General features: G+C 46.1%; 1 protein-coding gene across 2 annotated transcripts; it reads left to right on the forward strand.

The window, feature by feature from the left end:
• The first annotated feature begins 15 nt into the window (after window positions 1-15).
• On the forward strand, window positions 16-27903 carry LOC128064172 (liver carboxylesterase-like). 2 transcript variants are annotated; one of them, XM_052656968.1, is made up of 14 exons: window positions 16-185; window positions 3280-3487; window positions 6588-6732; window positions 9061-9194; window positions 10284-10437; window positions 12137-12241; window positions 15343-15447; window positions 18042-18080; window positions 22803-22943; window positions 24464-24544; window positions 25249-25396; window positions 26140-26271; window positions 27202-27274; window positions 27553-27903. In XM_052656968.1, the coding sequence occupies exons 1-14, from the start codon at window positions 107-109 to the stop codon at window positions 27734-27736; spliced, it is 1728 nt and encodes a 575-aa protein (XP_052512928.1). In that variant the 5' UTR covers window positions 16-106; the 3' UTR covers window positions 27737-27903. The 2 variants fall into 2 exon arrangements, with proteins under 2 accessions (XP_052512928.1, XP_052512929.1); XM_052656969.1 differs by having other exon boundaries at window positions 3283-3487.

A 27903-nucleotide genomic window follows, 5' to 3' on the forward strand; every position in this document is an offset into this window, starting at 1 on the left:
GAAGGGAGGAGAGATTTGCTTGTTATTGAGCAGCTGGAGCGGGAGCTTGTGGAGGGAGCTGGGGGCCGGGACTGAAACAGCCCCTGTGAGCAGCACAGACACCTACATGCACAGGAGCGGCTCTCTTTCCAGGATGTGGCTCTCAGCTCTGGTCCTGACCTCCCTTGGTTCCTTCACAGCTTGGGGTGAGTCCTCCTGAAATGCAGATAGCAGGAGCACCTTTGGAAATCCTTGTAGGGGAAAGGATGGGCATAGGGCAAAGCAGTGACAGGCTGGGTTCTGCAGCAGCGCACGCTCTGTGAACTTGGATGGTCTAGCCCAGCCCGTGCCCCATGGCAGGAGACACAGGGGACCAAGCACACCCTAGACTCTGCTTGGCACAGCCACACCAGAGGAGGACAATCAGCTCCTCTCCCACATCCCACTGAGGACTTTGATGAGCTCCTCCATGTCTTTCCCTCTTGATTATTAATGTGGATATGGAGTGGGTCTTTACCAAAATCCTGCAATGGATCTCTGTTATTGTTTAGCAGCTAACTCATGTCCAACTCTTTTGCAACCCCATGGACTGTAGCCTACCAGGCTATCTGTCCATGAAATTTTCCAGGCAAGAATCCTGGAGTGGGTTGCCATTTCCTACTCCAGGGGATCTTCCTGATCCAGGGATCAAACCTGTGTCTATTGGCAGGTGTATTCTTTACCGCTGAGCTACTTGGGACGCCCTGAAGGGGTCCTACCAGAATATTAATACTGGTTCTGGAGACAGAGCGGTGTGGGTTCAGCCCTTAGGGGCTGCGTGTTCTTACACATGGGATGTCCCTTTTCTGTGCCTTGGTTTTGCATTTTGAAAATGGAGGTGACAACTCTACCTCCGTGGACTGTTGTGAGGTGGAAATGGGCTGTTTATTCTAAACAGTGCCTGAAATAGAGAAAGTGAAAAAAGAGATAAAGGAGTTGCTTTCAAAGACACTGTATTACTGCTATATTAAAATGGTTAACTAACAAGGGCCTATTATATACCACATGGAACTCTGCTCAGTGTTATGTGGCAGCCTGGATGGGAGGGGAGTGTGGGGGAGAATGGATACATGTGTATGTATGGCTGAGTGCCTTCGCTGTTCACCTGAAATTATCACAACGTTGTTAATCAGCTATATCCAACACAAAATTAAAGGTTTAAAGCTTAAAAAAAAAAGAGATATGTATTAATAGACTAATAGGGTATTCTAAGGCCCTTTGGAAGGAATGATGCTAAAGCTGAAACTCCAGTATTTTGGCCACCTCATGTGAAGAGTTGACTCATTGAAAAAGACTCCGATGCTGGGAGAGATTAGGGGCAGGAGGAGAAGGGGACAACAGAGGATGAGATGTCTGGATGGCATCACCGACTCGATGGACGTGAGTCTGAGTGAACTCCAGGAGTTGGTGATGGACAGGGAGGCCTGGCGTGCTGCGATTCATGGGGTCACAAAGAGTCGGACACGACTGAGCGACTGAACTGAACTGAAGGCCCACAGATCAGGAGCCAACTGCCTTTTGAAAAGGTGGTTTATGACTCACATTTTATGGAGGACAGAGCATGGCCCTACCATGGTGTGCCAGGTGGTGAACACCAGGGTGGCTCACGAGGGAAGAAAAGAAATTGGGAGTAAGGGTATTTATCTTGGTCACTGATAGGGAAGGAAGAGGCGAGGCAGGATAAATAGGTTTGGGAGTGGCAAAGCAGAGAATTTCAGCAGGTTAGGGGGTGCACACAGTTTTCGGGTACTTTGTTCTGGAGTGGTTGGGGCAGTATGGTGGGGGCGAATGTGGAGGACCTGATAACAAAGGGAATTGGGGTACAGGCTCTGGCAGGCTGGAAGGGAAGTTCATTCCTGTCTCCAGGGATTGGCTAACGCGGGGAGGAGCAGTCCCCCCAGAATCAGCAAGGCTCCAGCTGTCAAAGCATCAGAATACAGAACATAGAGGACATGGTTAATACAAGGGTCCAGCAAGGGACCTCAGATGCATCTGTACCATTTTGTAGATGGAAAAACTGAGGCTCAGAGAGGGAACTGTACGTGCCCGAGGTCTGCTGGAAAACCATGCTCTGAATTCTCTGTCTGTCTCCTGAGTCCAGAGCCAGTGCTCCGGCCATCAGTGCTCTGACAGCCCTGCCTGCACTGGGCTTTATCTTCCTTCTGGCTCTGTGACACTGTGAGAGGCCCAGGACTGAGGGGAAGAGCAGCTATGTGTTAGTCAGTCATGTCTGACTCTTTGTGACCCTGTGGACTGTAGCCCACCAGGTTCCTCGGTCTAGACAAGAATACAGGAGTGGGTTGCCGTTTCCTTCTCCAGGGGATCTCCCCAACCTAGGGATCAAACTCAGGTTTCCTACATTGCAGGCAGATTCTTTACCATCTGAGCCACTAGGGAAGCCCTAATTAGAAGCTGATTGTCCCCTTACTGCTAGTTATCCCCTGGCAGGGTCATACCTTTTCCACCTTTAGAAAATCCATACTAGCTGGCTCCATTTCCTCAGTTACCTCATCTGTAAAATGGACATATTGATGTCTCCCTAGCCAGGCTGCTCTGATTAGAGTGCCTGATAGTAAGTGCTCAATACACAGTCATCACCTACAACACAATGGTAATCGCTGCTGTCGCCATCATTGCCTATACCTCACAGCCCATCACCCGCTTTTTCACTCTTGCCAGTTGGGCATCTGTCCACGTCCTGTCTCTAGAAGGCTGTGTCTATAAGACCAGGTCTGGGTTATTCTTCTCTGTTCTGGCCACACACTTTGAGGGAGAGGTTGGCCTTTCATCTGTATCTAAAGGAGAACAATTGGGAGGGTGAGAGGCTGGAAATCATTTCCTGTAAGGATGCTTAAACAAACTGCAGCTGTTGAGGACGGACAAGAGAGAACTTGAGGGACGAGCATGAACAGGGGTCGCTAAGGCCACCTGCCTCATGAGGTGCAGGATGCCCCCGAGCAGCAAGGACCGGGCCTGATGGGGCAACTGCAGGAGACGCATTTAAGCTCAGTGAGAAAAAACCGCCTGCTCCACAGGAATGGGACAGATAGAATGTGCCCCCGAGTCATCCTCCCTCTGATGACTCTGTGAGTTAGGAAAGACAGCTTCACCCTCTCTTACATAAGAAGCTGAGGCTTAGAGAGTTGAGACGACATTCAAGATCACATGGCAAAGTATCAAAAGTGGTAAAAGTAACAAAATCCACCCAGAATCCAGTTCACTGTCACCACTGACGTGTCCTCATTTCCTCCCAACGTCCAGCAGGGCTGCCACCCTCACCGCCTGTTGTGGATACCGCTCAGGGCAGAGTCCTGGGGAAACATGTCAGCTTAAAAGGATTTGCTCAGCCTGTGGCCGTCTTCCTGGGAGTCCCCTTTGCCAAGCCTCCTCTTGGATCCTTGAGGTTTGCTCCGCCGCAGCCTGCAGAGCCATGGATCTTCGTGAAGAATACCACCTCTTACCCTCCCATGTAGGTCAGGGGTGTGGTTTTGGCATCTCTCAGTGGGGATGTTAGTCTCAAAGGGGTGCAGGAGGGAGCCAAGGCGATCCTCTGAGTGGCTCATGCTTTGCTGTGAAATCCTCAAGCTCTTGTAGATCCTCACCAGCATTCCAAAACTCTCACAGCATTCTAGAGCCCTTTATTCAACTAGGAGTTCACATGCTGTGACTAAAAGACCACACGTGTCACAGCCAAGAAACATGCAGCCAAATAAATAAATAATTTTTTGAAAAGTGAGGATGGTAAGTAAAATTAAGACAATGAAAATCATATACAATTCCACCACCTAGCAAGAGCTCCTGTTCATATTTTAGACTCTGTTTTTCTAGTCTTTTATCTGTTCCATAATTTCTCCCTTAAAGTGGAATCACATAATTTCCTGTACCCAGTTCTAATGTATGTGTGTGTTTCCCACACCAAAAAGCAATTCTTGCACACCATATGTGTGTCCAACAATTCAACTAATTTCTGACACTGTTTTGCCAGAGATAGCATCAGATTCCATCCGTGAAGGGCTCAGTCCCACAAAACCTCCCTCTCCTTCAAATGCCAATTCCAAGTTGTCAACTGTGCATCTGACCAACTGGCTATAATTCAGAGGTTCCTGTGACCCCCTTCCTAGGTTATATTAATTTACCAGAGCAGCTCACAGAATTCAAGCAACTAATTTCCTCACTAGATTACCAGTTCATTATGTAGGATATTGAAGGTTACAAACCACTAGCCAAATGAAGAGGTCCATAAGGTGAGGTCCCTGGCAGAGGACCCAGCACGGTGGCCTCCCTGGTTGTCCAGTGGTTAAGAATCTGCCCTTCCACTGCAACGGATTCAATCCCTGGTCAGGGAAGTAAGATCCCACATGCCACGCAGTGTGAAAAATAAAAACAAGTTCTGGTTCACCAACCGGGATGTTTTCTGAACCTATCCTTTCGAGTTTTTACGGAGGTTTCATTACATGGGCGTGAGTGTTCATTGCTCAGTTGTGTCCAACTCTTTGCAACCCCTTGGACTATAGCCCACCAGGCTCCTCTCTCCACGGAATTTTCCAGGTGAGAAAACTGGAGTGGGCTGCCATTTCCTCTTCCAGGTAATCTCCTGTGTCTCCTGCATTGGCAGACAGGTTGTTAACCTCTGAGCCACCTGGAAAGCCATTACGTGGGCAGGGGATTGAAGTCATTGGTCACTGGTGATTGATTCCCCTCTAGCCCATCTTCTCTTTCCAGAGTTTGGGGGACTATGACAGAAGGTTTTCCTTGTTGTAATCACGAGATTATTCCTCTGGCAATTGGTTCCTGCCCTTAGGTGTGGTCCAAAAGTTACTTCATTAACCCAACAGTATACACTGCTCAGGAAATTATGAACACAAGGGTTTCAAGAGCTCTTCAGCAGAAACTGGCCAGAGATCAAATACATCTTACAAATATTTTTCTTAAATCACAGTAGCGTATTACATGGTATAGATAATTTAGATGAAAGCAGTAGATGAAGTTCATGAGGGTATCATGAACACCATTCTGTGTCATTAAATATCACAACCTGACATTTAATCACCATATTATATTGAGTACTGAATCACAATTTCTTTACTCCATCTCTTATTTGGAGTTCTTCACTGTTGTTGATATTTTTTATACTATAAATAGCACTCTGATGAACATCCTATACCTAATTTTCATGCATATTCATTTTTTGATAAGTTCCAAGACATAACATTTTGGAGTAAGAGTATTTTAAAATTTCCCTTCAGAAATATTCCAACTGCACTGTTTTAATTAATATATGAAAACCTCCATTAACTGAATTTTTCTCAATGCTTGGAGTCATTAAAATGGTTTTTAATCTACTGAATAGGCAGAATAATGTTAATAATTGTAATCATCACCATTATATACAAAATTATTCTTTTTATTCTGTTTGTTTGAATACTGGTAACACTGAGTATTTTTCCTTTTTAACTCTTAATCTTCTTTTATGAACATTATGTCCCTTGCCTAGGTGATCTGGGGAAAGTCCCCACAGGATGGAAATCAAGAGGTTCTCTTTGAAATTGTGATTCTGTGACTTGACAGCTGAGTCACCCAAGCACATCAGTGCCTCAGTTACCTCATCGACACACTGAGGGCAGTCATGCCTTTTTTCGTGGAGGCATTGAGATCCGGAAATGTGGCTTATAATATCCTTGAAAACATAAGCACTACAGAGTATGATTCTTTCTAGCTGTGTCACCTTGGGAAGGTTCTCTAACTTCTCTATGCCTCAGTTTCTCAACTGTAAAATGAGGATAATAGTAGAACCTATATCATGGGGCCAATGTGAATTTAAATGAGTTAATATATAAGAAGTATTTAAAACTACAGTTGGCAAGTTGTGAGGACTCAATAAACATTAGAAATTATAATATCTGTATCATCTTTAAAGTCTCCTATTGGGACAACCAATAGCTCTTGCCTGTGATGAGTTGCTGACAAATATTACCATGTCCATGTTGCTAGACCCTTATAGAAATCACTCCCCTCATTTACATCAGACACATTGAGACCCAGAGCAGGCACGGCATTCACCCAAGGAAACCCAGCAAATCAGGCTGAGGCAGGACTAGAATATAGTTCCCCTAATGCTGCCCCACTAATATTTGACCCTGATCTGTTGTATGCCCTAAATATCCTCCATTTGATTGATTTCTCCTGGTTTCTGGAAGTCTCCTGTGGCCTAGAACATGTTTCTGTGTGGGCAGAATATAAGGCACTCTACAGCAGGTGTCATACAGCGCTGGTGTGGACCCAGGGATGCAGGAAATGGTCCTTTCTCATGCCCATCAGCACATAGGGCAGCCTCCTCCCTTGACCCAGGGTATTCCAGAGACCCCAGGAAGGGAAGAGGATCAGGTCTGACCATACATGGTCCTGGGAGACCTTGGTGAGCCTGAGCATCCCCATCGCATGCCCCAGTTATGGTAAGAACAACTCTATTTACTGGCCTGAAGCTAGTCCAAGGCCTTTGATGACCACAGGAGACATCTTGTTCAGCTCTGATTGAACCTCAAGAATTCTTCTCTCCTTGCCCCTCACAGGTGCTCCCAAGACCCCGTGGGGGCGCAGTTGCTCTCGGATCTCTTTACCAACAGAAAGGAGAACATTAGTCTCACGTTTTCTGAAGACTGTCTTTACCTAAACATATACACCCCTGCTGACTTGACGAAGAGAAGCAGGCTGCCGGTAAGCGGCGGGAACCACTGGGCAAGGCTGGGGTAGACTGGAAGGGGATGAAGGCAGTGTTGGGTGGGGGGCGTCGTGGGCCAAGGGTCTTCTGGCGCCCCAGGGCTTTCTTGTGCACCACAGCCAAACCTGACATCAGGGAGCACAGGTGGCCCACACTTCTGTTTCCCCTCGGCCAGAGTAGGGCCCCTGGGGGAGATTGCTGCACATCTGTGATGCACATTTCATTTTTCCAGGGCCTCTCATGCTAACAGATGGACAAGAAGGATGACTCTTAATTGCTAGATTAGGAATCTGATACCCAGAGAGGGTAAAACGTCATTTCCATAAAGTTAGAGCTGGAAGGAACCTTGGAGATAAGCCAACAAGCCAACCCTTCCTTTACAGACAGAGAAACTGAGGTCCAGGGAGGGGAAGGCAGGGTCACAGAGTCGGGTTGGCAGGACTGGAGCACGGGGCTCCTGGAACAGCCGGGAGCGCTCTGACATGCGCTAGCACAGAGCCTGTGTGTGGCCTTTCCTCACCACACAGAGGCTTTCTCTGACAGCTTTCTGTGTCACAGGTTGGGGGGCAGAGCCTGGAGCAACAAAGATGTATTTTCCTTTGCGTTTGCCAGCTATCAAGATTTTCTTGTAGTTAATTTCACTTCCTAATTGTTTTGGCTAAAGCTGACGACCCAGTGAGTCAGCATTTCCAGAATACATGGAACCCCAAGACAGAGCCGACTTCTAGATTCAGGCTGGAGATCTTCGGGGCAGGTCTGCTGGAAAAGGAGGGGTCAGTGGGGATAGAGACAGGTGGGCACACCCAGCCATCACCCAGGAACACCCCTGGCATTGTGCCCAGATGTGGAGGAGGGTGTCTGTGAACTTGTGACTGGAAGCTCAGAGAGGTGGGGATAATTTTTCACTCATTCATTTATGCATTCATTTCTTTTCCCTATTGTGTACTCAGTGCTCCCATAGACACAGCTAGAATTAAGGGTTAAGAGAAAGGAAAAACATAAAACCACAACCACACAGCCCCTACCTTTGAGGATCTGCACAGAACTGGACTGGCCTCTTCAGCAAATCACTGCTGAACAGCCCCTGGCTCATCTGGTCTCAGAGATGACTGCAAACTCAGTCCCTCCACCTGGAGGCAGGCAGGGGTCAGAGGTGTCGGAGGAGCAGGGGCTCCGGAAACCTGAGGCTGGAGAACCGCTGCTGTGGAAACAGACTCTGGAACCACAGGGTCTGGGTGTAATCCTTGTTCCACCTTTTACTGTTTCCTCAAACTGGGGATAATCACACACAAGTGTTCAGTGATGAATATAAAGATTTATGGCAGTGTCTGGCACAGCACCTGAGGCTAGTCTTCCTGATGCATTAGTTAGAGTTGAAGGGAAGGAATTCCTCCGGCCCCAAGAGCCAGCCTACTGCAGCACGGCCATTGGCTGGTGGGTGCTAGGTGGCTCAACATGTGGACCCTGCAACCAGACTGCCTGGGTTCAAGTCCTACCTCCACCACCTATTAGCAGTGTGACCTCAGGGTGGTTAAGTGCCTCAGTTTTCTTGTCTATGAAAAGGGACAATAGTAATTCCTTTCTCATGGATGGTTTATTTTAAATGCTTCAATAATACTTGTCACATAATTTATATATGAGTTCTTTGATTTTTTTATTAACCAAATGTTTCTATTATTTTAGTCATTCTCACTTTCTTGCTATGTGAACTCCTTAAATTGAGGGCTGTGTATTAGGAATTATCATGTTCACTCTCATCCTCCGTTCTTACTCAGGTGCCCCTGGCACCTAGTAGGTTTTCAGATCATATTCATCAAATGGCTGAAGACTTCTTGGAGGAGGTGGTTTTAGCTGGGCTTTGGAGGATGGATGAGATTTGGGGAGCTAAGTAGGCAGCAGGAAGTCATATTAAGAAGAGGTGCCACCCATGGCATGTTCTTCTTAACATGATCATTCATTCACTTGAGAAGCTGAATTCACCACACAAAAGGTAACTAAGATGAAGCTAAAACAGGCTTCTAGCCAAGGGCTTCTGCATGCTGAGTCCACTGAGCTGGGTGAGGGGTCCAGGAGTGAGGGTGGCGGGAGTGCTGGGGAGGAGATGATGCTCGAGCCTTGGCTGTTCCCATGATGATGTTCTCAGCATGAGGAGCAGTGAGCGCAGGTGGCACTGGGGCAGAGGAGACAGGCAGGGGCAGCCAGGGTGCCCTGAGTGGGGTGCTGGCCTGGGCTGCAGCTGGAGAACGGGTAGGTGACCAAGCCTGCCTCTGAGGTCTTCCCCAGATCTGCTTCCTGTAACCCTGTGGTTGCATCCCCCCATCCAGGTGATGGTGTGGATCCACGGAGGAGGTCTCATGGTGGGCGGGGCATCAACCTATGACGGGCTGGCCCTCTCTGCCCATGAAAATGTGGTGGTGGTGACCATTCAGTACCGCCTGGGCATCTGGGGCTTCTTCAGGTAAGACCCTGGACTCTCCTGGTGGCACACTGCCCCCAGGGTGGGGGTGCTAGGACCCCACTCTGGTCATGCACGCCCTCAAGGGGCTCCTTGCTAGGCTCCCTGCTAAGACATCTGAGTACCCCCCTAACTGGGCTCCACCTACCTTCTCGTTCCCCAGCCACCCTGGTGCACTTATTTCTGAGCTCTTACACATAAAACACCCAGTCTCCCTGACACACTCCTATTACTCCTACCAACCCCAACCCAGCTGTCATCTCATCTGAACCGCTTATCCCATTTCACTCTGCTGCCTGGCATGTTGCAGTATCTTCAAGATGACGGTCACCATGCAGCACAGCACTTAGAGGCTCACACATCTCTCCTCCTGGGGAAGTAAAGAGGGGTAGACTCATGTGAGAGCTCCAGGAAGTCTAGTAGGTGAAGGAGCGGGTGCCTGGAACTGGGAGGTTGTAAGGAACATCTGACTCCAAGGGACATCTACTGGGAGGAGCCTTGGGCCCACTTACCCCATTTCCTTCCTGGAATTTGGCACATGCATGAGTGAAGGCTTGAGTCTCCTGCGTGGATTCTCTGGGGACAGGAACAGGTTTCCAGCAGGCAGTTACTGAGCTTTTCCCGAATGTACTGGTGCGTCTTATCCTGAGATGCTGGGGGGTGGCCCGGGGTAGGGGTGGTCACCTCCCTGAAAAGACCTGTGGGCTGGCAGAGGGTTGTCCCAGGGGAGTCGTGTCCCAGGATGTGTCCCCTTCACGGAGACCCCTCAGCTCTTCCCCCACGGCCCGTGTCTGCTCCCAGGGACAGTGTAACTGCGCGTACTCGCCCCACTTCCTCTCCCCCGGCCTCTCCTCTGCCACCTGAGCCAGGGTTGCACCCCGACCGTAGCAGATGCTCAGTCAGTAGATGCAGGATGGCTCTGCAGAGCCCTGTAGCAGAGCAGGACAGCAGGAGAGTGAAGACCCCGTGTCAGGGCCATGGAAGCCCAGTCCTTTCCAGAAGGCTCCCCTGGACCCCCAGCCCCATCTCTGGTCCTCAGGGCCCTGCCGGGACATCTCTGCTCCCAACCCCACCCTGTCCTCTCACTCACAGCACAGGGGACGAGCACTGCCGGGGGAACTGGGGCCACTTGGACCAGGTGGCCGCGCTGCACTGGGTCCAGGAGAACATTGCCAACTTTGGAGGGGATCCAGGCTCTGTGACCATCTTTGGAGAGTCAGCAGGAGGGGAAAGTGTTTCCATTCTTGTAAGTCTTCCTGGCCCTGATGTGGCTGCTGATGGGACCCCTTGCAGACCAGCCCATCTAGTCCTGGGACCTTTACTTCCAAGACCTGCATTCAAGGCTGACCCGACTCTGTGCAGCATCAGATGGTGAAGAGTTAAAGGCCAGACTCCTCTTGGCCCCCAGGAAGCTCAGGGCTCAGCTCAGCCTCCGGGGCCGTAGCTGCAGCCACAGCTGCGACAGACACTCTCTTCTGTCCTGTGTCGGTTGAGCTCATCCTCTCCTTCTTAATCATTTTAACGTTAGGAGTCGCCTCACTTCTCTTGAGATTAGGGGTGGGTGTAAATGATTAATCAGAGGAGCGAACTTGAGGTTGGTCTGAGTGTCCTTGTCTGACTTGAAGCCAGGCCTACAGTTCAGGAGCCACGAGCACTAGGAACAGGTTGGAGGCCCCCTCTGAGGGCCCTGGTGGCTTGTCCATGCCCAGGAGGGAGGGCAGCAGTCTCTGGGGCTGAGGGATGGAGCTGGGCTGGGGAGGAGGAGAAGAAGAGGAGGGGTGGGGGATGGGACAGGAACAGGGGGCGCAGACGGGACCCGGGAGTGTGGTGTGGGGAATGGGAATGGGGGAGACAGCGAGGGAAGCAAAGCCGGGAAGCCAGGGTAGAGGGTGCTGGGAGCCGTGGGAAACACTCCAGCTCCCTCACGTTTGAGCAGAGGGTTAGTGCTATTACTGTTTTTTCTTTTTTACATCTCTTGGCTTGTGGGATTTTAGTTCCCCAACCAGGGATCAACTGGTTCCCCAACTCGGTTCCCCAACCGAGCCCCCTGCATCAAGAGCTTGGAGTCTCAACCACTGAACCACCAAGGAATTCCCTATTACTGCTTTTTAAAAATCTATGTTGGTTTCACAACTGAACACTCAGAGGAAAATGTTTTTATTTTTCATAAAGTGGAGAAATAAAAGTACAGAAAACCTCAAAGAAGAAAAAAATTCATTCACAATCCTGTTGTCTGTGGAGACTCACCGTGAACATTTTGATTTGTATTTTTCTAATTTTTTTCCATGATTCTATCTATGTATTGATCTAGGTGCAATTTCTTAAATACAAATTTTCCTTAGCATTATAAAACAACATAAATGTTTATCTAACAATTACACACCCTTTCATATTTGTGTGTGTATAGTCAAGTAGTTCCATGGTAGGAATGAAAAATAGCTTAGCTGCCCAGTCTCACAATATTGAAACCTTGGGTTATTCCCAGTGTTTACTCTTATAAACAGCATGAGCAATATTAAAAGTTGTGTACCTCCATGCTCATTTTCCTTAGGATAAATTCTGAGTAATGGAAACAGGAAATCAGAACTGTGCCTTTATTTTATTTATTTATTTTATATTTTCCCAGCCAGGTTTAAAATTTTTTATTTACTTTTATTTTTTTAATTAATTCCTACTGGTGTATAGTTGCCATGAGAACTGTGCCGCTAAAGTGCTGCTAGGAGTTGCTGAGCTGCCCTTCAGATAGGGTTGATTGTTACAATCAGTGGGCGCCACGCACCGCCTGTTCTGTCCCTCACTCTGCTCCTGCCTCCCTCCAGCTGAGGTTTTCTCACAGATGCTGGGCCCATGGTCTCCACAGTCCAGGACAGCGTTGTGGATGGGTATAGCTCTTGAAGACCACCCTCCCCATGAGCATAAACTCCCTTCTCAACACGGTCCTCCAGGTATTGTCCCCCCTGGCCAGGAATCTCTTCCACCGGGCCATCTCAGAGAGCGGCGTGGCCTTCACTTCTGCCCTGGTCAAGAGGGACTCGAAGGCTGCAGCTGAGGTAGGTCTCACGCTGGACTGCCCGCACACCATTTGTTCTGCTTTCCTGGAGTTGTCAAGGGCTGTTCTTAGAATGGAGTCTGGCTGACATCCTTGAGGAATCACAGCGGTGAGGGTGGCTGAACATGTAGGACAAGGACACACCTCTCCCCACCTCCCCCTTACGCCACTGAGCAAACCAGGAAGAGAGCTGAAGCACTTGCCAAGCTCAGAGAGTGATGAGGGCAGAGCTGGACTTAGGCTCGTGACTCTGGGCTGCTAGCCCCGTGCACTTTCCACTGGACATGTTTCCCAACGTGTGCCAGGTGGGGTGAGGGGCTGCACAGTGGGCAGTGGCCGGTCATCTGTGTTGCCTCTCTCAGCGTCTGATATCTGCTAAACTCATTGGCTCCATGTGACTTTGGAGTGGATTCTTCCTGGGGGTTTATGACTGGAGTAGTTTCCTGGAGGATTCATTCACTCAACAAGTAGTCTTGATATAATCTGACATCTAGCAACCTCATGAAGCTTCTATTATAATTTCAGTTCAGTTCAGTCACTCAGTCGTGTCTGACTCTTTGCGACCCCATGAATCGCAGCACGCCAGGCCTCCCTGTCCATCACCAATTCCCGGAGTTCACTCAGACTCACGTCCGTCGAGTCAGTGATGCCATCCAGCCATCTCATCCTCTGTCATCCCCTTTTCCTCCTGCCCCCAATCCCTCCCAGCATCAGAGTCTTTTCCAATGACTCAACTCTTCACGTGAGGTGGCCAAAGTACTGGAGTTTAGCTTTAGCATCATTCCTTCCAAAGAACACCCAAGACCGATCTCCTTTAGAATGGACTGGTTGGATCTCCTTGCAGTCCAAGGGACTCTCAAGAGTCTTCTCCAACAATTACACTCATCTCACATGCTAGTAAAGTAATGCTCAAAATTCTCCAAGCCAGGCTTCAGCAATACATGAACCGTGAACTTCCAGATGTTCAAGCTGGTTTTAGAAAAGGCAGAGGAACCAGATATCAAATTGCCAACATCCGTTGGATCATCGAAAAAGCAAGAGAGTTCCAGAAAAACATCTATTTCTGCTTTATTGAATATGCCAAAGCCTTTGACTGTGTGGATCACAATAAACTGTGGAAATTCTTCAAGAGATGGGAATACCAGACCACCTGACCTGCCTCTTGAGAAACCTATATGCAGGTCAAGAGGCAACAGTTAGAACTGGACATGGAACAACAGACTGGTTCCAAATAAGAAAAGGAGTACGTCAAGGCTGTATATTGTCACCCTGCTTATTTAACTTATATGCATCATGAGAAATGCTGGGCTGGAAGAAGCACAAGCTAGAATCAAGATTGCCAGGAGAAATATCAATAACCTCAGATATGCAGATGACACCACCCTTATGGCAAAAAGTGAAGAGGAACTAAAAAGCCTCTTGATGAAAGTGAAAGTGGAGAGTGAAAAAGTTGGCTTAAAGCTCAACATTCAGAAAACGAAGATCATAGCATCTGGTCCCATTACTTCATGGGAAATAGATGGGGAAACAGTGGCAACAGTGTCAGACTTTAGTTTTTGGGACTCCAAAATCACTGCAGATGGTGATTGCAGCCATGAAATTAAAAGACGCTTACTCCTTGGAAGAAAAGTTATGACCAACCTAGATAGTATATTGAAAAGCAGAGACATTACTTTGCCAACAAAGGTCCATCTAGTCAAGGCTATGGTTTTTCCAGTGGTCATGGATGGATGTGAGAGTTGGACTGTGAAGAGAGCTGAGCACTGAAGAATTGATGCTTTTGAACTGTGGTGTTGGAGAAGACTCTATTATAATTTAGGAGGCAGTTAATAATTATATAATTTCACAACTTAGAAAATATCAGCTGTGACTGGAGCAGTAGAGGTACCTGATGTCAACAGAGTCCAAAAGCAACATGTAGTCCAGTTTGTAGGGGGAGGTTATTATGAAAGTTTTCTAGAAAAATAAAATGGTCACGAGTTGAGGTGAGAAGGATTGGTAGTGTTATTTGATAAGAAAAGAATATCCAGGAAGAGGGAAGAGTCTGTGCAAATGTCCTGTGGCAGGAGCGGGTATCTCAGGATAGAAAGTGAGGAAGGCTGATGTGGCCAGGGCAGAAAGTGCAGATAGGACCTGGAGAGAGCTGAGGATGGGATCATTGGCAGGGCCATGCTACATAGGACCGGGTGAGGGCTTTGTCTTTATTTGGAGACTGTTACAAAGACAAGAAAGGATGAGCAGCACAGAGTCCCTGCTGAGGAGTGTGCCTTAGTGTCAGTGACGTGGAACGTTTGGTTCGGCTGTGAGAGCTGGTTTGGAGGAGGGGTGGAGGCAGCAGCCAGACTTAAAGGGATGACTGGTAAGTAGGAGAAGAGGAGATAAGAGTCCAAGAATGTTTAGAATTTGGGGGAACTTTTTTCAGAATTGTTTGGCTATTAACAACAGAAGCCCATTAATCAGGCTAAAGTTAAGAAGGGGGAGTTTATTCAAAGGAAATGGATGTGGTAGAGACGGACCTGGATTTTGCTATTGAACAGGACCAGAAACTGCAGAATAAAGAATCTTAAGTCCCTTATTTTGCGCTCTCGTTCTTACTCTCTCCTCTACTTCTTCCTGTGCCTTTTTATTTTCCACCAAATACATATTGAGCACTGATGTATGTCAGACACAGGACCAGGCTCTGGGCAGCCCGTGCACACTCTCCAGGGCCCCGTCATCGTGGCGCCTGATTTCTTTTCTTCTGCATCTTCCCCTCTGGCTGCAATTTGCAACTGACTGGCCTGAGGCCACATGGCTATTAATTGGATGAGCCAAGATTTGAAATTAGAAACTGGGATTCTGGATTCCAGCTCTTTAGCACCCCCTCCATGCTACCTCTCTTTAGATGTTCAGCCTTGAGATCATTCTGGCCACGTTAATGGAGATTAGGCAGCAGAGGCTGAGGAATATAAGTGGCATGCCTGGGACCCAGGACCTACTGGTCTGGAGTGTTTTCTGCTATCACAGGCTGCCTATAGAAACTGAGGTTGGGACAGAATACTCGGTATTGATGGAGGGAGAGGCATGGCTCTTGAATTCTGCTGTCGCCTGTGATCTCTACAGCAAATTGCTGTCATTGCTGGCTGTAAAACCACCACCTCAGCTGTCCTTGTTCACTGCCTGCGCCAGAAGACAGAAGACGAGCTCATGGAGATAACACTGAAAATGGTAGGTGCATCTACTCTCTTGGAAACACAAGCCCCCTACCCTAGAAACATGGCCCCAGGCTTCATTATTTCAGCTTCAGTCCTCTTGCACTGGAAAAACTACCTGGGACAGTTTCTCACCTCCCAGGAGGAGTGTCAGCCTCTAGATCTGAATGGGAAATTTCTTTCTTTCCTTCCCTATTACAGACTATCTCAGATGTTAGCAAAGACAAAAAAATAACATAATAAACAACTGTATAATGACTCCTCATATCTGTCAACACTTACTTTTTCCAATATTATTTCTCTAATATTTTCTAATATTTTTTTAAATTTTAAAATTTAAAATTCATAGCTGTGCTGGGTCTCCTTTGCTATGTGTGGACTTTCTCTAGTTTTGGTGAGTGGGGGCTACTTTCTAGTTGGTGGTGCTCAGCCTTCTCATTGCCATGCCTTGTCTTGTTGTAGAGCACGTGCTTGAGGTATGGGGGCTTCAGTTTCTGATATGTTTTTAAGAAATTAAACATTACATATTCTCAGAGATAATTACCACCCTGAATTTGAGGGATGGGACTATTTCGAACAAAGATTTTCAGAAATATTGTCACAATTTGTTTTGATTAATTTAGAAACCACCTCAGTTATAACCCAGTGGTGGTCAAGTTTTCTAGATTTTCTGCCTCAGTTGTGACTCTAATAATATAACTGTGTATCTACCCACTCATCCACCCAACCTTCCATCCATTCATGCATCCATTCATTCATCATTTTATTTTATCTGTCCATCCACCAATGAATCCAATTTATCAGTATTTTTTCATCAACCTTAAATAATATCAATTCATCTATAGCATTCATTCATCTGTTACCAATCATCCATATATATGTATTTCATTACCCATCTCTCAAAAATCAATGATGAATCCATCGCCTAGTCTGCTGACTATCATCCATCTATCCACTTATCCCCCCAGTTCACCCATACTCCTTGGACTGACTAATTTCATCCATCCAGCCTTCTCTGCTAAGTGTATGCAGGGAGATAACAGAGTAGGTGATGCAGACGTAATTGGATATAGTCCCTATTCACAAGGAACTATTCAAGGAGAAAGACACACATTGACTTAAGTGGATTAAGCGTGGTGGGAGTACAGAGGGGAGAAGCATTCATTATAATAAGCAGGGCTACTTCACAGAGAAGGTGACATTTCAGGATTGATGGATGGCTATGGTGGTGGGTCGTCACAGGAAGTTACAGCGTGACAGATACCCAGAGAACACCACATTTAGAGCCAGTGGGAACCGTTGGAGTAGCCTGAGCACCTGGACTGTCTGTCTGGACCCTGGAATCCTGAGGCTACTCCTGGACTCTCCAGGGCTAGACTCTAGCACTGGATTCTGCTCTATTTCCATGGGTTAAGTCCAATGTAGCCTTGGATCCCTGTTTCTCAGGCTCAAATAAGGTGGCCACTGTGCTCAAAGATAAAAACACAACTGTTTTCTGGTTGTGTACATTTATTTCAGAGGTAAATTTCTTTTAGAAACTCTCCATGTGGCACAAGAGATCTAGCTTATAAAGGGAGATTCGGTGACTTTGGGAAAATCCAGAGAACATAAGAGACCAGGTTATTCTTATGAGATCTTCTGAGATCCTGTGGAAGTGTTTCCAGGATTATCCTCTCTCCCCAGTACACACACACACACAAGCACACACATGGACACACACACATCCCTGGACTGTGGGCCTACAACACACAATGGAGGGATCCTTAATAGGATTTCCCACATACTGGTCAGGCCTGTTAGCTACAGTGTCACAATGAAACTAGCACAGTCTTGGTAAGCTCACAACAAAGAGAAGTGTGGGGTGGGCTGAAATTCAGTCAGCTTGTATGAGTCAGAATTTTCTAATGCAAGATAAGTAAACTCATCTCAAAGTGCCTTGAGAAGAGAAAGGAATATGTTGCGACAGAATCTTCAGGTAACTCACTGACAAGTCCAAGAGTGGATGGCTTCAGGCATGGCTGGGTCCAGATGCACATATGATGTGATTAAGAAACTGTCTGTATATCTCAGCTTTTACCTTTCTGTGTTGGCATCATTCTCAGACACATTTGTCCTGGGAAGGTTAAAGATAGCAACACTACTCTAGTCTTACATACTATCTTCTTAGAAACCCTATTTCCCAACAATTGCAGCAAAAATTTGGGTAAACTCTATTGAACTGACGTGGGCACATGTCCACCACTGAAGTAGTCCCTGTATTCAGGGATATGGTGCACCTGAGGTCACATACAGATGCCTGTAATCATGTAGTAAGAGTGGGACGAGGGGGTTCCCCAAAGGAAAATCGGGGTGCTGTTGCCTGGAGGAAGAAGAAGGGGAAATGGGTGGAGGGCAGGGCAGGCACCAGCAGCAGTGCCCTGCAGCGCCCCCTCCCCCACCCCACACCTGCTCCCTGTGCTGGTGCCCGGGGGAGGGTGTCCTGCCCGCTTCCTCTCAGCCCCGCCAGGGTGGCGCCAGGAGGGAGAAGTTGATATCTTTGAGCACAGCTCACAGAGGTCAGCTTTTCTCCCAGGAAGCTCCTCACCACAACCGCTATCTTTGTCTTCACAGAAATTTTTCACTCTCGATTTGCACGGAGACCCCACAGAGGTAAGGACCTTTGGTTTCTTGAGTACACGTTTTAAGTCTTGACACCTTTGCTCAGTCACTAATTCGAACCCCATCCTTTGCAACCCCATGGACTGTAGCCCATCAGGCTTCTCTGTTCATGGGGTTTCCCAGGTAAGAATACTGGAATGGGTTGCCATTTCCTTCTCCCATTGACACCTTTAAACTCCAGTTAATGAAAAGGAAAGAATGAAATAATTCTTCTTTGTAGAATCATGGTATTTCCTTGTGTTTATATTGCTGAGGCCCAGAGAGGGGCAGTGACCCTGCCTGGGTCACACAGCCAGGAAGACCAGATATAGGACTGGAACCAGTTTCCCAGACTCCTAGTCCAATGCCCCCAGTTTTTTTTTCAGCTTTATACAATGTTTATTTTTTTATTATTATTATTTTTTTAATTTTAATTTTTACTTTATTTTACTTTACAATACTGTATTGGTTTTGCCATACATTGACATGAATCCACCACAAGTGTACATGAGTTCCCAAACATGAAACCCCCCCTCCCACCTCCCACCCCGTATCATCTCTCTAGATCATCCCCGTGCACCAGCCCCAAGCATCCTGTATCCTGCATCAAACATAGACTGGCGATTTGTTTCTTACATGATAGTATACATGTTTCAATGCCATTCTCCCAAATCATCCCACCCTCTCAAATCATCCCTCCCTCTCCCTCTCCCTCAGAGTCCAAAAGTCCGTTCTATACATCTGTGTCTCTTTTGCTATCTCGCATACAGGGTCATCATTACCATCTTTCTAAATTCCATATATATGTATTAGTATACTGTATTGGTGTTTTTCTTTCTGGCTTACTTCACTCTGTATAATCAGCTCCAGTTTCATCCATCTCATTAGAACTGATTCAAATGTATTCTTTTTCATGGCTGAGTAATACTCTGTTGTGTATATGTACCACAGCTTTCTTATCCATTCATCTGCTGATGGACATCTAGGTTGTTTCCATGTCCTGGCTATTGTAAACAGTGCTGTGATGAACACTGGGGTACACGTGTCTCTTCCAATTCTGGTTTCCTCGGTGTGTATGCCCAGCAGTGGGATTGCTGGGTCATAAGGCAGTTCTATTTGCAATTTTTTAAGGAATCTCCACACTGTTCTCCATAGTGGCTGTACTAGTTTGCATTCCCACCAACAGTGTAAGAGGGTTCCCTTCTCTCCACACCCTCTCCAGCATTTATTGCTTGTAGACTTTTGGATCGCAGCCATTCTGACTAGTGTGAAGTGGTACCTCATTGTGGTCTTGATTTGCATTTGTCTAATAATGAGTGATGTTGAGCATCTTTTCATGTGTTTGTTAGCCATCCGTATGTCTTCTTTGGAGAAATGTCTATTTAGTTCTTTGGCCCATTTTTTGATTGGGTCGTTTATTTTTCTGGAATTGAGCTGCATAAGTTGCTTGTATATTTTTGAGATTAGTTGTCTGTCAATTGCTTCATTTGCTATTATTTTCTCCCATTTAGAAGGCTGTCTTTTCACCTTGCTTATATTTTCCTTTGTTGTGCAGAAGCTTTTAATTTTAATTAGATCCCATTTTTTTATTTTTGCTTTTATTTCCAGTATTCTGGGAGGTGGATCATAGAGGATCCTACTGTGATTTATGTTGGAGAGTGTTTTGCCTATGTTCTCCTCTAGGAGTTTTATAGTTTCTGGTCTTACATTTAGATCTTTAATCCATTTTGAGTTTATTTTTGTGTGTGGTGTTAGAAAGTGATCTAGTTTCATTCTTTTACAAGTGGTTGACCAGTTTTCCCAGCACCGCTTGTTAAAGAGATTGTCTTTACTCCATTGTATATTCTTGCCTCCTTTGTCAACGATAAGGTGTCCATATGTGTGTGGATTTATCTCTGGGCTTTCTATTTTGTTCCATTGATCTATATTTCTGTCTTTGTGCCAGTACCATACTGTTTTGATGACTGTGGCTTTGTAGTAGAGCCTGAAGTCAGGCAAGTTGATTCCTCCAGTTCCATTCTTCTTTCTCAAGATTGCTTTGGCTATTCGAGGTTTTTTGTATTTCCATACAAATCTTGAAATTATTTGTTCTAGTTCTGTGAAAAATACCGCTGGTAGCTTGATAGGGATTGCATTGAATCTGCAGATTGCTTTGGGTAGTATACTCATTTTCACTATATTGATTCTGCCGATCCATGAACATGGTATATTTCTCCATCTAGTAGTGTCCTCTTTGATTTCTTTCATCAGTGTTTTACAGTTTTCTATATATAGGTCTTTAGTTTCTTTAGGTAGATATATTCCTAAGTATTTTATTCTTTTCATTGCAATGGTGAATGGAATTGTTTCCTTAATTTCTTTTTCTATTTTCTCATTATTAGTGTATAGGAATGCAAGGGATTTCTGTGTGTTGATTTTATATCCTGCAACTTTACTGTAGTCATTGATTAGCTCTAGTAATTTTCTGGTGGAGTCTTTAGGGTTATCTATGTAGAAAATCATGTCATCTGCAAACAGTGAGAGTTTTACTTCTTCTTTTACAATTTGGATTCCTTTTATTTCTTTTTCTGCTCTGATTGCTGTGGCCAAAACTTCCAGAACTATGTTGAATAGTAGTGGTGAAAGTGGGCACCCTTGTCTTGTTCCTGACTTTAGGGGAAATGCTTTCAATTTTTCACCATTGAGGATAATGTTTGCTGTGGGTTTGTCATATATAACTTTTATTATGTTGAGGTATGTTTCTTCTATTCCTGCTTTCTGGAGAGTTTTTATCATAAATGGATGTTGAATTTTGTCAAAGGCCTTCTCTGCATCTATTGAGATAATCATATGGCTTTTATTTTTCAATTTGTTAATGTGGTTAATTACATTGATTGACTTGTGGATATTGAAGAATCCTTGCATCCCTGGGATAAAAGCCCACTTGGTCATGGTGTATGATCTTTTTAATGTGTTGTTGGATTCTGATTGCTAGAATTTTGTTGAGGATTTTTGCATCTATGTTCATCAGTGATATTGGCCTGTAGTTTTCTTTTTTTGTGGCATCTTTGTCAGGTTTTAGTATTAGGGTGATGGTCAATGCCCCCAGTTTTGAACTCTGTGTCCCTGTCCCCAGCCAGCCTCTGGTCTTGTTTACATTCCTAAAAATGCCCTGTTGGGAGAAGGTGAATGAGAAACCTCCATTGTGGGCAGTGGAGATGACTGGGTAAGGGGCTCCTCAGGAGCCTTCACGAGGAGCCCAGATTATCTCCTGGGGGGCTGCAGGGTTGACTGGCTGTGCAAGTCACTCTATTTGCAGGCATGTGGGGAATGGAGCCAAGAATCAGTCCTCAGGACACCACCCCCCTCCCAGTCATGCAGGAAACTCCAGCAGCAGTCTCCCCAGGCTGAGAAAACATTGAGGCCTTGTTGGTTGGTGTTTTATTATCAATAAATATTACACATAACTAATTGTCTGTAAGAAATGTATATTACATAAGGTGTCCTTAAGCAGGAACATACACAACACAAGGTTTAGAAAATGTGACCAGAGGCTCAGGAACCTGGCCCCATATTTCCCCTGTTGAAGTGACAGAGCAGTCCCTAAATCAGAGTCATGGTGACTTTACAGAACTTAAGTGCTACGAATAATGAAGAATGTTACCGAACCAATCAGGGGTCTTGCTCCTTACTGGTTATGAGATCAAATACATATTCACAAATCGTGAAAAAGAAAGGTGACTTTAATCAGAATGCAGCAATCTGGGGAGATGGCGAAGTCAGCATCCCCCCAAAACTACCTCCCAGGTTTCTGTTTGGCCATGAATCTTTTTGTTGTTGTTGCGGCATGCAGGCTTCTCTCTAGTTGTGGTACGTGGGCTCAGTAATTGCATTGCGTGGGCTTAGCTATCTGAAGGCATGTGATATCTTAGTTCCCCAACCAGGGATCAAACCCAAGACCCCTGCATTGCAAGGCTGATTCCTAACCATTGGACCACCAGGCAAATCCCTGGTCATGAAATTTTTTAAAGAGCAACAGAGAAGTAATCTCAGTTCACCATTGAGATAGAAGGTCAGAGTGGTTGCCATTCCCCTCTGTCTGCAGACTCATATGCAGGTTGTTGATTCCTCATGATCTTCTGGATATCATCTTGTTCACACAGTTTATTTTGGAGAGTACTAAAGGGGAAGTTAGGGAGGAGACTTGGTCATCTGTTAATTACTTATTCTTCATTTCTACTTCTTTGGTCTATGGGAAGGACCAAAAAGTTAGGCAAGGTATTGTGTGATTAAAAGATCTGAAAAGTGTGCTTGGACTGGAGATGAATAGAGCATGGCAGAGGAGCCTGGTTTAAAAGTTGGTTATCATATAGCTTTGCTAAAGTGACCAAAGTAAAGGGACTTCCTGCTGAGGGTGGTTTCCTGTAAAGAGATGCTTGCAAGGACTGTAGATGGAGAAATGCACATAGATATATTACCATGTACACTTCAAATTAAATGCACATTATATTATATATTTTCATACCAAGTTGAGTGGCGATCTGTCCCTATCACATGACCACTGCTGTCCCCTGGTCAGAGTTCAGCCCTTTCGGATCTGCAGACTTAGCCCCCTCTGTTAGGACCCAGGTGTGTGGCCACCACCCACAGGCACCCAGGTGTGTGATACTGGCCTTGAGTTCCAGCAGGTGGTTAGGGGGATACAGGTGTGACTTGGAAGGGGAAGCATAGACACTCCCTCGCTCTCTTCCCCAGAACCATCCTTTCCTGCCCACCGTAGTTGACGGAGTGCTGCTGCCAAAGCTGCCCGAAGAGATGCTGGCTGAAAAGAATTTCAACAATGTTCCCTACATGGTGGGAATCAACAAGCAAGAGTTTGGCTGGATTATTCCACTGGTGAGAAAGCTCAGGCCTTGTAGACTTGTCTCCCAGCACATCACCCTCCCATCTCTGGTCACAGACCTCTCTCTAGGACCAGGCCAGCTGTCCCCTTCATACAGTTGACATTTCTATGGAAACCATCTCTGATGGTCCACATTGTCATCTGGGAGGTGCAGTTCTGGGGACCCATGTTCCCACACACTCTCTAATCGTCCTCCCATCCATGGATCCTGAAATGTCGGTTCCAATCACTGAGCAGATGAAAACCCAAGGCCTGGAAAGGGGAAGGGACTCGGGAGTAAAGGAGAGTGGGGCTTGGAACCTGCAGCCTCTCACCTCGGGCTTGCTGCTTTCATGCTTTTTCCATAAATTACCTCCGCCTCACCCATGCTCTCACTCATCTCACTGGAAAGAGTGGGAGGAGCCTGCTTCCTCCTGAGTTAAAATTGACTTCTAAAAGTTAGAAAGGGCTTTCCCTTCTGACAGAGATAAACAAAGCCAGACACTAGTTGAAGTGGTAACAGATTTGATTCAGTTACATCCCTGCTAGAGGGAAATGGTCCATCGTGAACTGAACCCAATCCGTGAAATGAAAGCCTGGAGCCTCTTTAAGGCATAAGTGAGGCGGGGCAGATTGTCTGTGTGACTGGGCTTCCTGGATTTGTCAGCTGGCATTTATGTGGAGAAGAAACAACTCCTGCCTTTATGACAGGAGGGAGTGGTGTAAGTAGAAGCAAGACCCCCACTGAAGTTAGGCCTTTATCATCTCACAGGGACTGGAGGGCAGAGCAAGATTTATCCCTGAATGTTTGTTTTTCATAAAGATGGCTCTCAGATCCTTGAGGAAACAGTTTTGGGTGGAAGATTTACATCTAAATGGGCAAAGAAAAGATTTGGAAGGGGTTCGTGGACCCACCTGCCTATCACCAGGTTTGGGCTGGAACAAACAGTAAAATCTCCTGGCAGCTCAGAGCTCTTTAAGGGGGCCTGCGGTCATCCTGGGGACATGGCCTTAAGCTCCCTGAAGCTGTCCTGGAGCTTGGTCAAGTCTCTTAGGACAGAGTTTTGATAGAGTCATTATGTGCAGAGTTCTGTGGTTCTTCAGCATGATTTCAGAGGTTTTACCAAAGGACCAAAGTTATAATGGCAGGATTTGGAGCTTTCTCAGATATCTGACGCAGGCAGGGTATTTGTGGAGGTCTCTGTCATCTGCCCCAGAGCCTTCCACTTCAACACTAGGCTGGCTGAAACCTTCCCTTTCTGTCTTGATGGTTATTTTGGGGATTCTAGACTAATTATTTGTACACACACACACAAAGACTGGGGCACCTTCCCTTAACAATTACTTTATCCTCCTTGCACTCCTTGATCTCTAGATATAAAGTCCATTTGATTCATTGGTTTTGCCCAACTCATCAAAGAGCCATGCCCATCAAGACATGACAAAGTGACCTTAAGTCTGCATTGGTTTAGTCTCTTGGGTTTTTCCTGCCATTGCTTAATGATTCACAGTTGTTTAACCTTTGTTTTAACAGCTCATAGGCTACCCTCTGTCTGAAGACAAGCTGGACCAGAAGACGGCCACATCACTCCTGTGGCAGTCCTATCCTCTCCTTGTAAGACTCTAGGAATCACAGGAGCTGGTTGAGCCCCAAAGAGGGCCAGAAGCTTGTCCCCAGTTGCAGAGCAATTAATGGCAGAATGAAGACTGGAGCTGGGGGATTCTGATCCACTTTTTCTACTTTTCTTATTATTACTCAAGTTGAGGGGTGGGGGAAAGTTTCAAGTGGGCTTAAAAGGCTCACCATTAACCAAACAAGAGATGCTGTGGTGATGAGGTGCAGGGGTGGTGAGGTCAGAAATTGAGAAGGAGCAAAATTAAAACCACCAAGTGAATGAATAATATTTAGGAAGAATTTATTGTACATAAGCACCACTTTTCTCTCTGGGAGATTCCAGCTTCAAAGGCTGATAGGTTTGAGGACATGAAGTTACAGCAAGGCTTCTAAAGTGAAAATGAAGAAGTTGTTCACCTTTTCAGTGGTTGCTTATTACAATAGAGTTTTTCAGGTGTCAAGGGAATGGTGAAAAGTGATTCTCTCATACCATTTTAGGGAGATGACTTAAGTTTATTTTGTGATTGTCAGAGGGCTTTACAGAAAAATAACCTAAATTAGATTTTGGTTAGGTGCATGAAATAAGTGAGAGTTAGTTTTGCTTCGATGGCTTAAATGGTTTTGTCTGCACAGATAATTCATAAGTCTGGTCTCTATCTTGTATTTAATTTTAACAGTGGTCACTTTCACTTGATCTATTTCAGAACATTCCTGAGGAACTGGCTCCGGTGGCCACTGACAAGTATTTAGGAGGGACAGACGACCCTGTCAAAGAGAAAGACCTGTTCCTGGACTTGATAGCAGATGTGATATTTGGGGTCCCATCTGTGAATGTGGCCCGTTACTACAGAGGTGAGTCCTGAACAATAGGCAGGAGAGGGTCACCACCATTCCACCTTCACTGATTCCTGCCTGGCCCTCAGCACAAACATATGCATGGAAACTGTTGAGAGTGATACATCTAACACAAACATGTGCGTGTAAACTGTTGCGAGTGATACATCCAATACTAACTACATTTGGCCTGAAATGCTAAAAAATAGGTGGAATTGAAAGTACCTGTTGTGCTGCAGGTATTCTCTACAGGAATGAAAAGCAGCCTGCTATCAGTGAAATGTAGTGGTGTTTCTGTGGACGTAAACTGTATGTATCTAGATGTTCTGGAGTGAGAATGCATCAGGGCAAAGAGGCTTATATGAATTGACCCGATGCCTCTATAATGATAGTTATTTTTAATCAGTTTCCCCATAGTTTCAACATTCATTTATTTATTCATTCGTTTGCTCAGTCATTGAATAAATACTGGTTCAAATGTAGTTCCACCTCTACCACCAATGTACCCTTAAGCAACTCATAGAATTTCTTCCAAGCTCTTTATTCTCTATGGTGCTAATAACCAGGGATTTGGTTCAGGAACACACAATGTTGGCACACAGTTGGTTCTCACAGTGGGCAGCTGTTATTAATGCTCTTGTTGTTCACTCAGGACCAGGTGTGCCCCTAATTTTCTGACTGCTCATGGCCCCCTGGAGCCCCTGATACTATCCAGTTGTGTGTCTGCTGAAATGAACCATGTATGAATCCTTGTTTTCCAGATGCTGGAGCCCCCACCTACATGTATGAGTTTCAGTATCGCCCAAGCTTCTCATCAGAGCTGAAACCCAAGACAGTGATAGGGGACCACGGGGATGAGCTCTTCTCTGTCTTTGGAGCTCCATTTCTGAAAGGTGATGGCCTTTTGGTGACTATTAACTTGGAGTTAGGAGCTCCTGGCCCGAAATTTGATTTGGTGACCTTGGGCAATTTCCTCCTTCTCTGCAGTTTTTAGTTTCCTGAATTCACCATAACAGGGTGGAAGGACAAAGGGCCCCAACCATTTTTTGTTGTTGTTGTTCTACCGTACATGATGAAGAATGCATATCCTTGTACCCTCACCCATGGTCACTCTAGAATCCAGACCTGGGCATCAGCAAGATGGGAGTGTGTCACCCGCAGGCCCTGCTCAGGGGTAGCAGGCCATTATTCATGCCACACTCACAAGCGCACATCAGAGTGCGAGTGACCCTTGACTGTATATCCAACCATCCATCTAAAGCTCGTATCTTTTTAAATTAAATATCTTTAATATTATAATATTTTAAGGAATAACTCTCACAAATGTCTTTAATGTCTTCACCATCAACAGTTAACAGACAGCTTGTGTGTGACACACCCCAGGGCTGTGCTTCTGGACACTTTCTGATGGATAACTATATGGGGATCTTGCAGCTTGGTTATTCGTCAGATTCTGTGAAAACATATATGGGTGAAGGAAACTGAGAAAAGGCCCAAAGGAGAGCATCCTGGGAGGTGGGGTTAGTCTAGCAGCAACCCTGGGGTGTGTCCCTGAAACACTGAAGGGGGAAGGGCAGTCAGGCAGGCACAGAAGACAAGGCAGTCAGCTTATGGATCGACTGCAGCCCTTCACTGAGCCCAGCCTCAGTTGGTAACTGTCAAGCTTTAAGTGCACTTGAATTACCCAAGATCTTATAATGCAGGTTTAGACTCAGTAGGTCTGGAGTAAGGCCCCCATTTCTGAATTTATTAAAATTTCTCAAGTGCTTCTGTTGCCCATGAACCACACTTTGAGCAGCAGTGGCTTTGTCTCCTCCCCACAGACGGTGCCTCAGAAGAAGAGATCAATCTCAGCAAGATGGTGATGAAATTCTGGGCCAACTTTGCTCGGAATGGGTGAGCTGCTGGCAGAGATGGAGTAGGGTTGGGAAGGGACAGGGAGTGTCTGTTGGGTGGGGAGAGCTTCCAACGTGCGATGGTCAAACACCTGGCCCTGTGACTTCTGACATGAGAGCTCCCTGTGATGGACTGGGTGCCTAGGACATGGTCAGCCTCCTGTCTCTGGCAGCATATGAGCCTTTGGCAGAAATGAAGCCATGGTGTCCCTGACCATCTCAGAGGGTTGTTGGGACCAAACCTTTGCTTTGGTAAATTTCTATTTGACTCTGTTTCAGGAACCCTAATGGGGAGGGGCTTCCCCATTGGCCAGCGTACGACCACAAAGAAGGGTACCTTCAGATTGGTGTCAACACTCGGGCAGCCGAGAAGCTGAAAGACAAGGAAGTGGCTTTCTGGAATGAGCTTCTGTCCAGGGAGGTGGCAAAGAAGGCACCACACTTAAAACATGTTGAGCTGTGAATGGGAGGCTCAACTGGGCCCCCAGACGGAGGTTTCTCTAGAAGTGTTTATGTGTCAAAGAGGTGTCTTATTGTGAAGTTTGAAGAATTATCTGATGGGAGCGGCAAAGGTCAGGGAGGGGGAGTTTCTGTTTCTGTGGCCTCAATTTGGAAATAAATGTTCTTTTG

The sequence above is a fragment of the Budorcas taxicolor genome, chromosome 18 (assembly GCF_023091745.1).
Source record: "Budorcas taxicolor isolate Tak-1 chromosome 18, Takin1.1, whole genome shotgun sequence".
Taxonomy (NCBI): Eukaryota; Metazoa; Chordata; class Mammalia; order Artiodactyla; family Bovidae; genus Budorcas; species Budorcas taxicolor.

Excerpts from the sequence above, each read along its gene's own strand:
- LOC128064172 (XM_052656968.1), top strand. The coding sequence starts at position 107 with ATGCACAGGAGCGGCTCTCTTTCCAGGATGTGGCTCTCAGCTCTGGTC. Across the intron at positions 12,242-15,342 it reads ACTCGAAGGCTGCAGCTGAG|CAAATTGCTGTCATTGCTGG; the intron begins GTAGGTCTCACG and ends TGATCTCTACAG. Across the intron at positions 24,545-25,248 it reads GGCAGTCCTATCCTCTCCTT|AACATTCCTGAGGAACTGGC; the intron begins GTAAGACTCTAG and ends GATCTATTTCAG.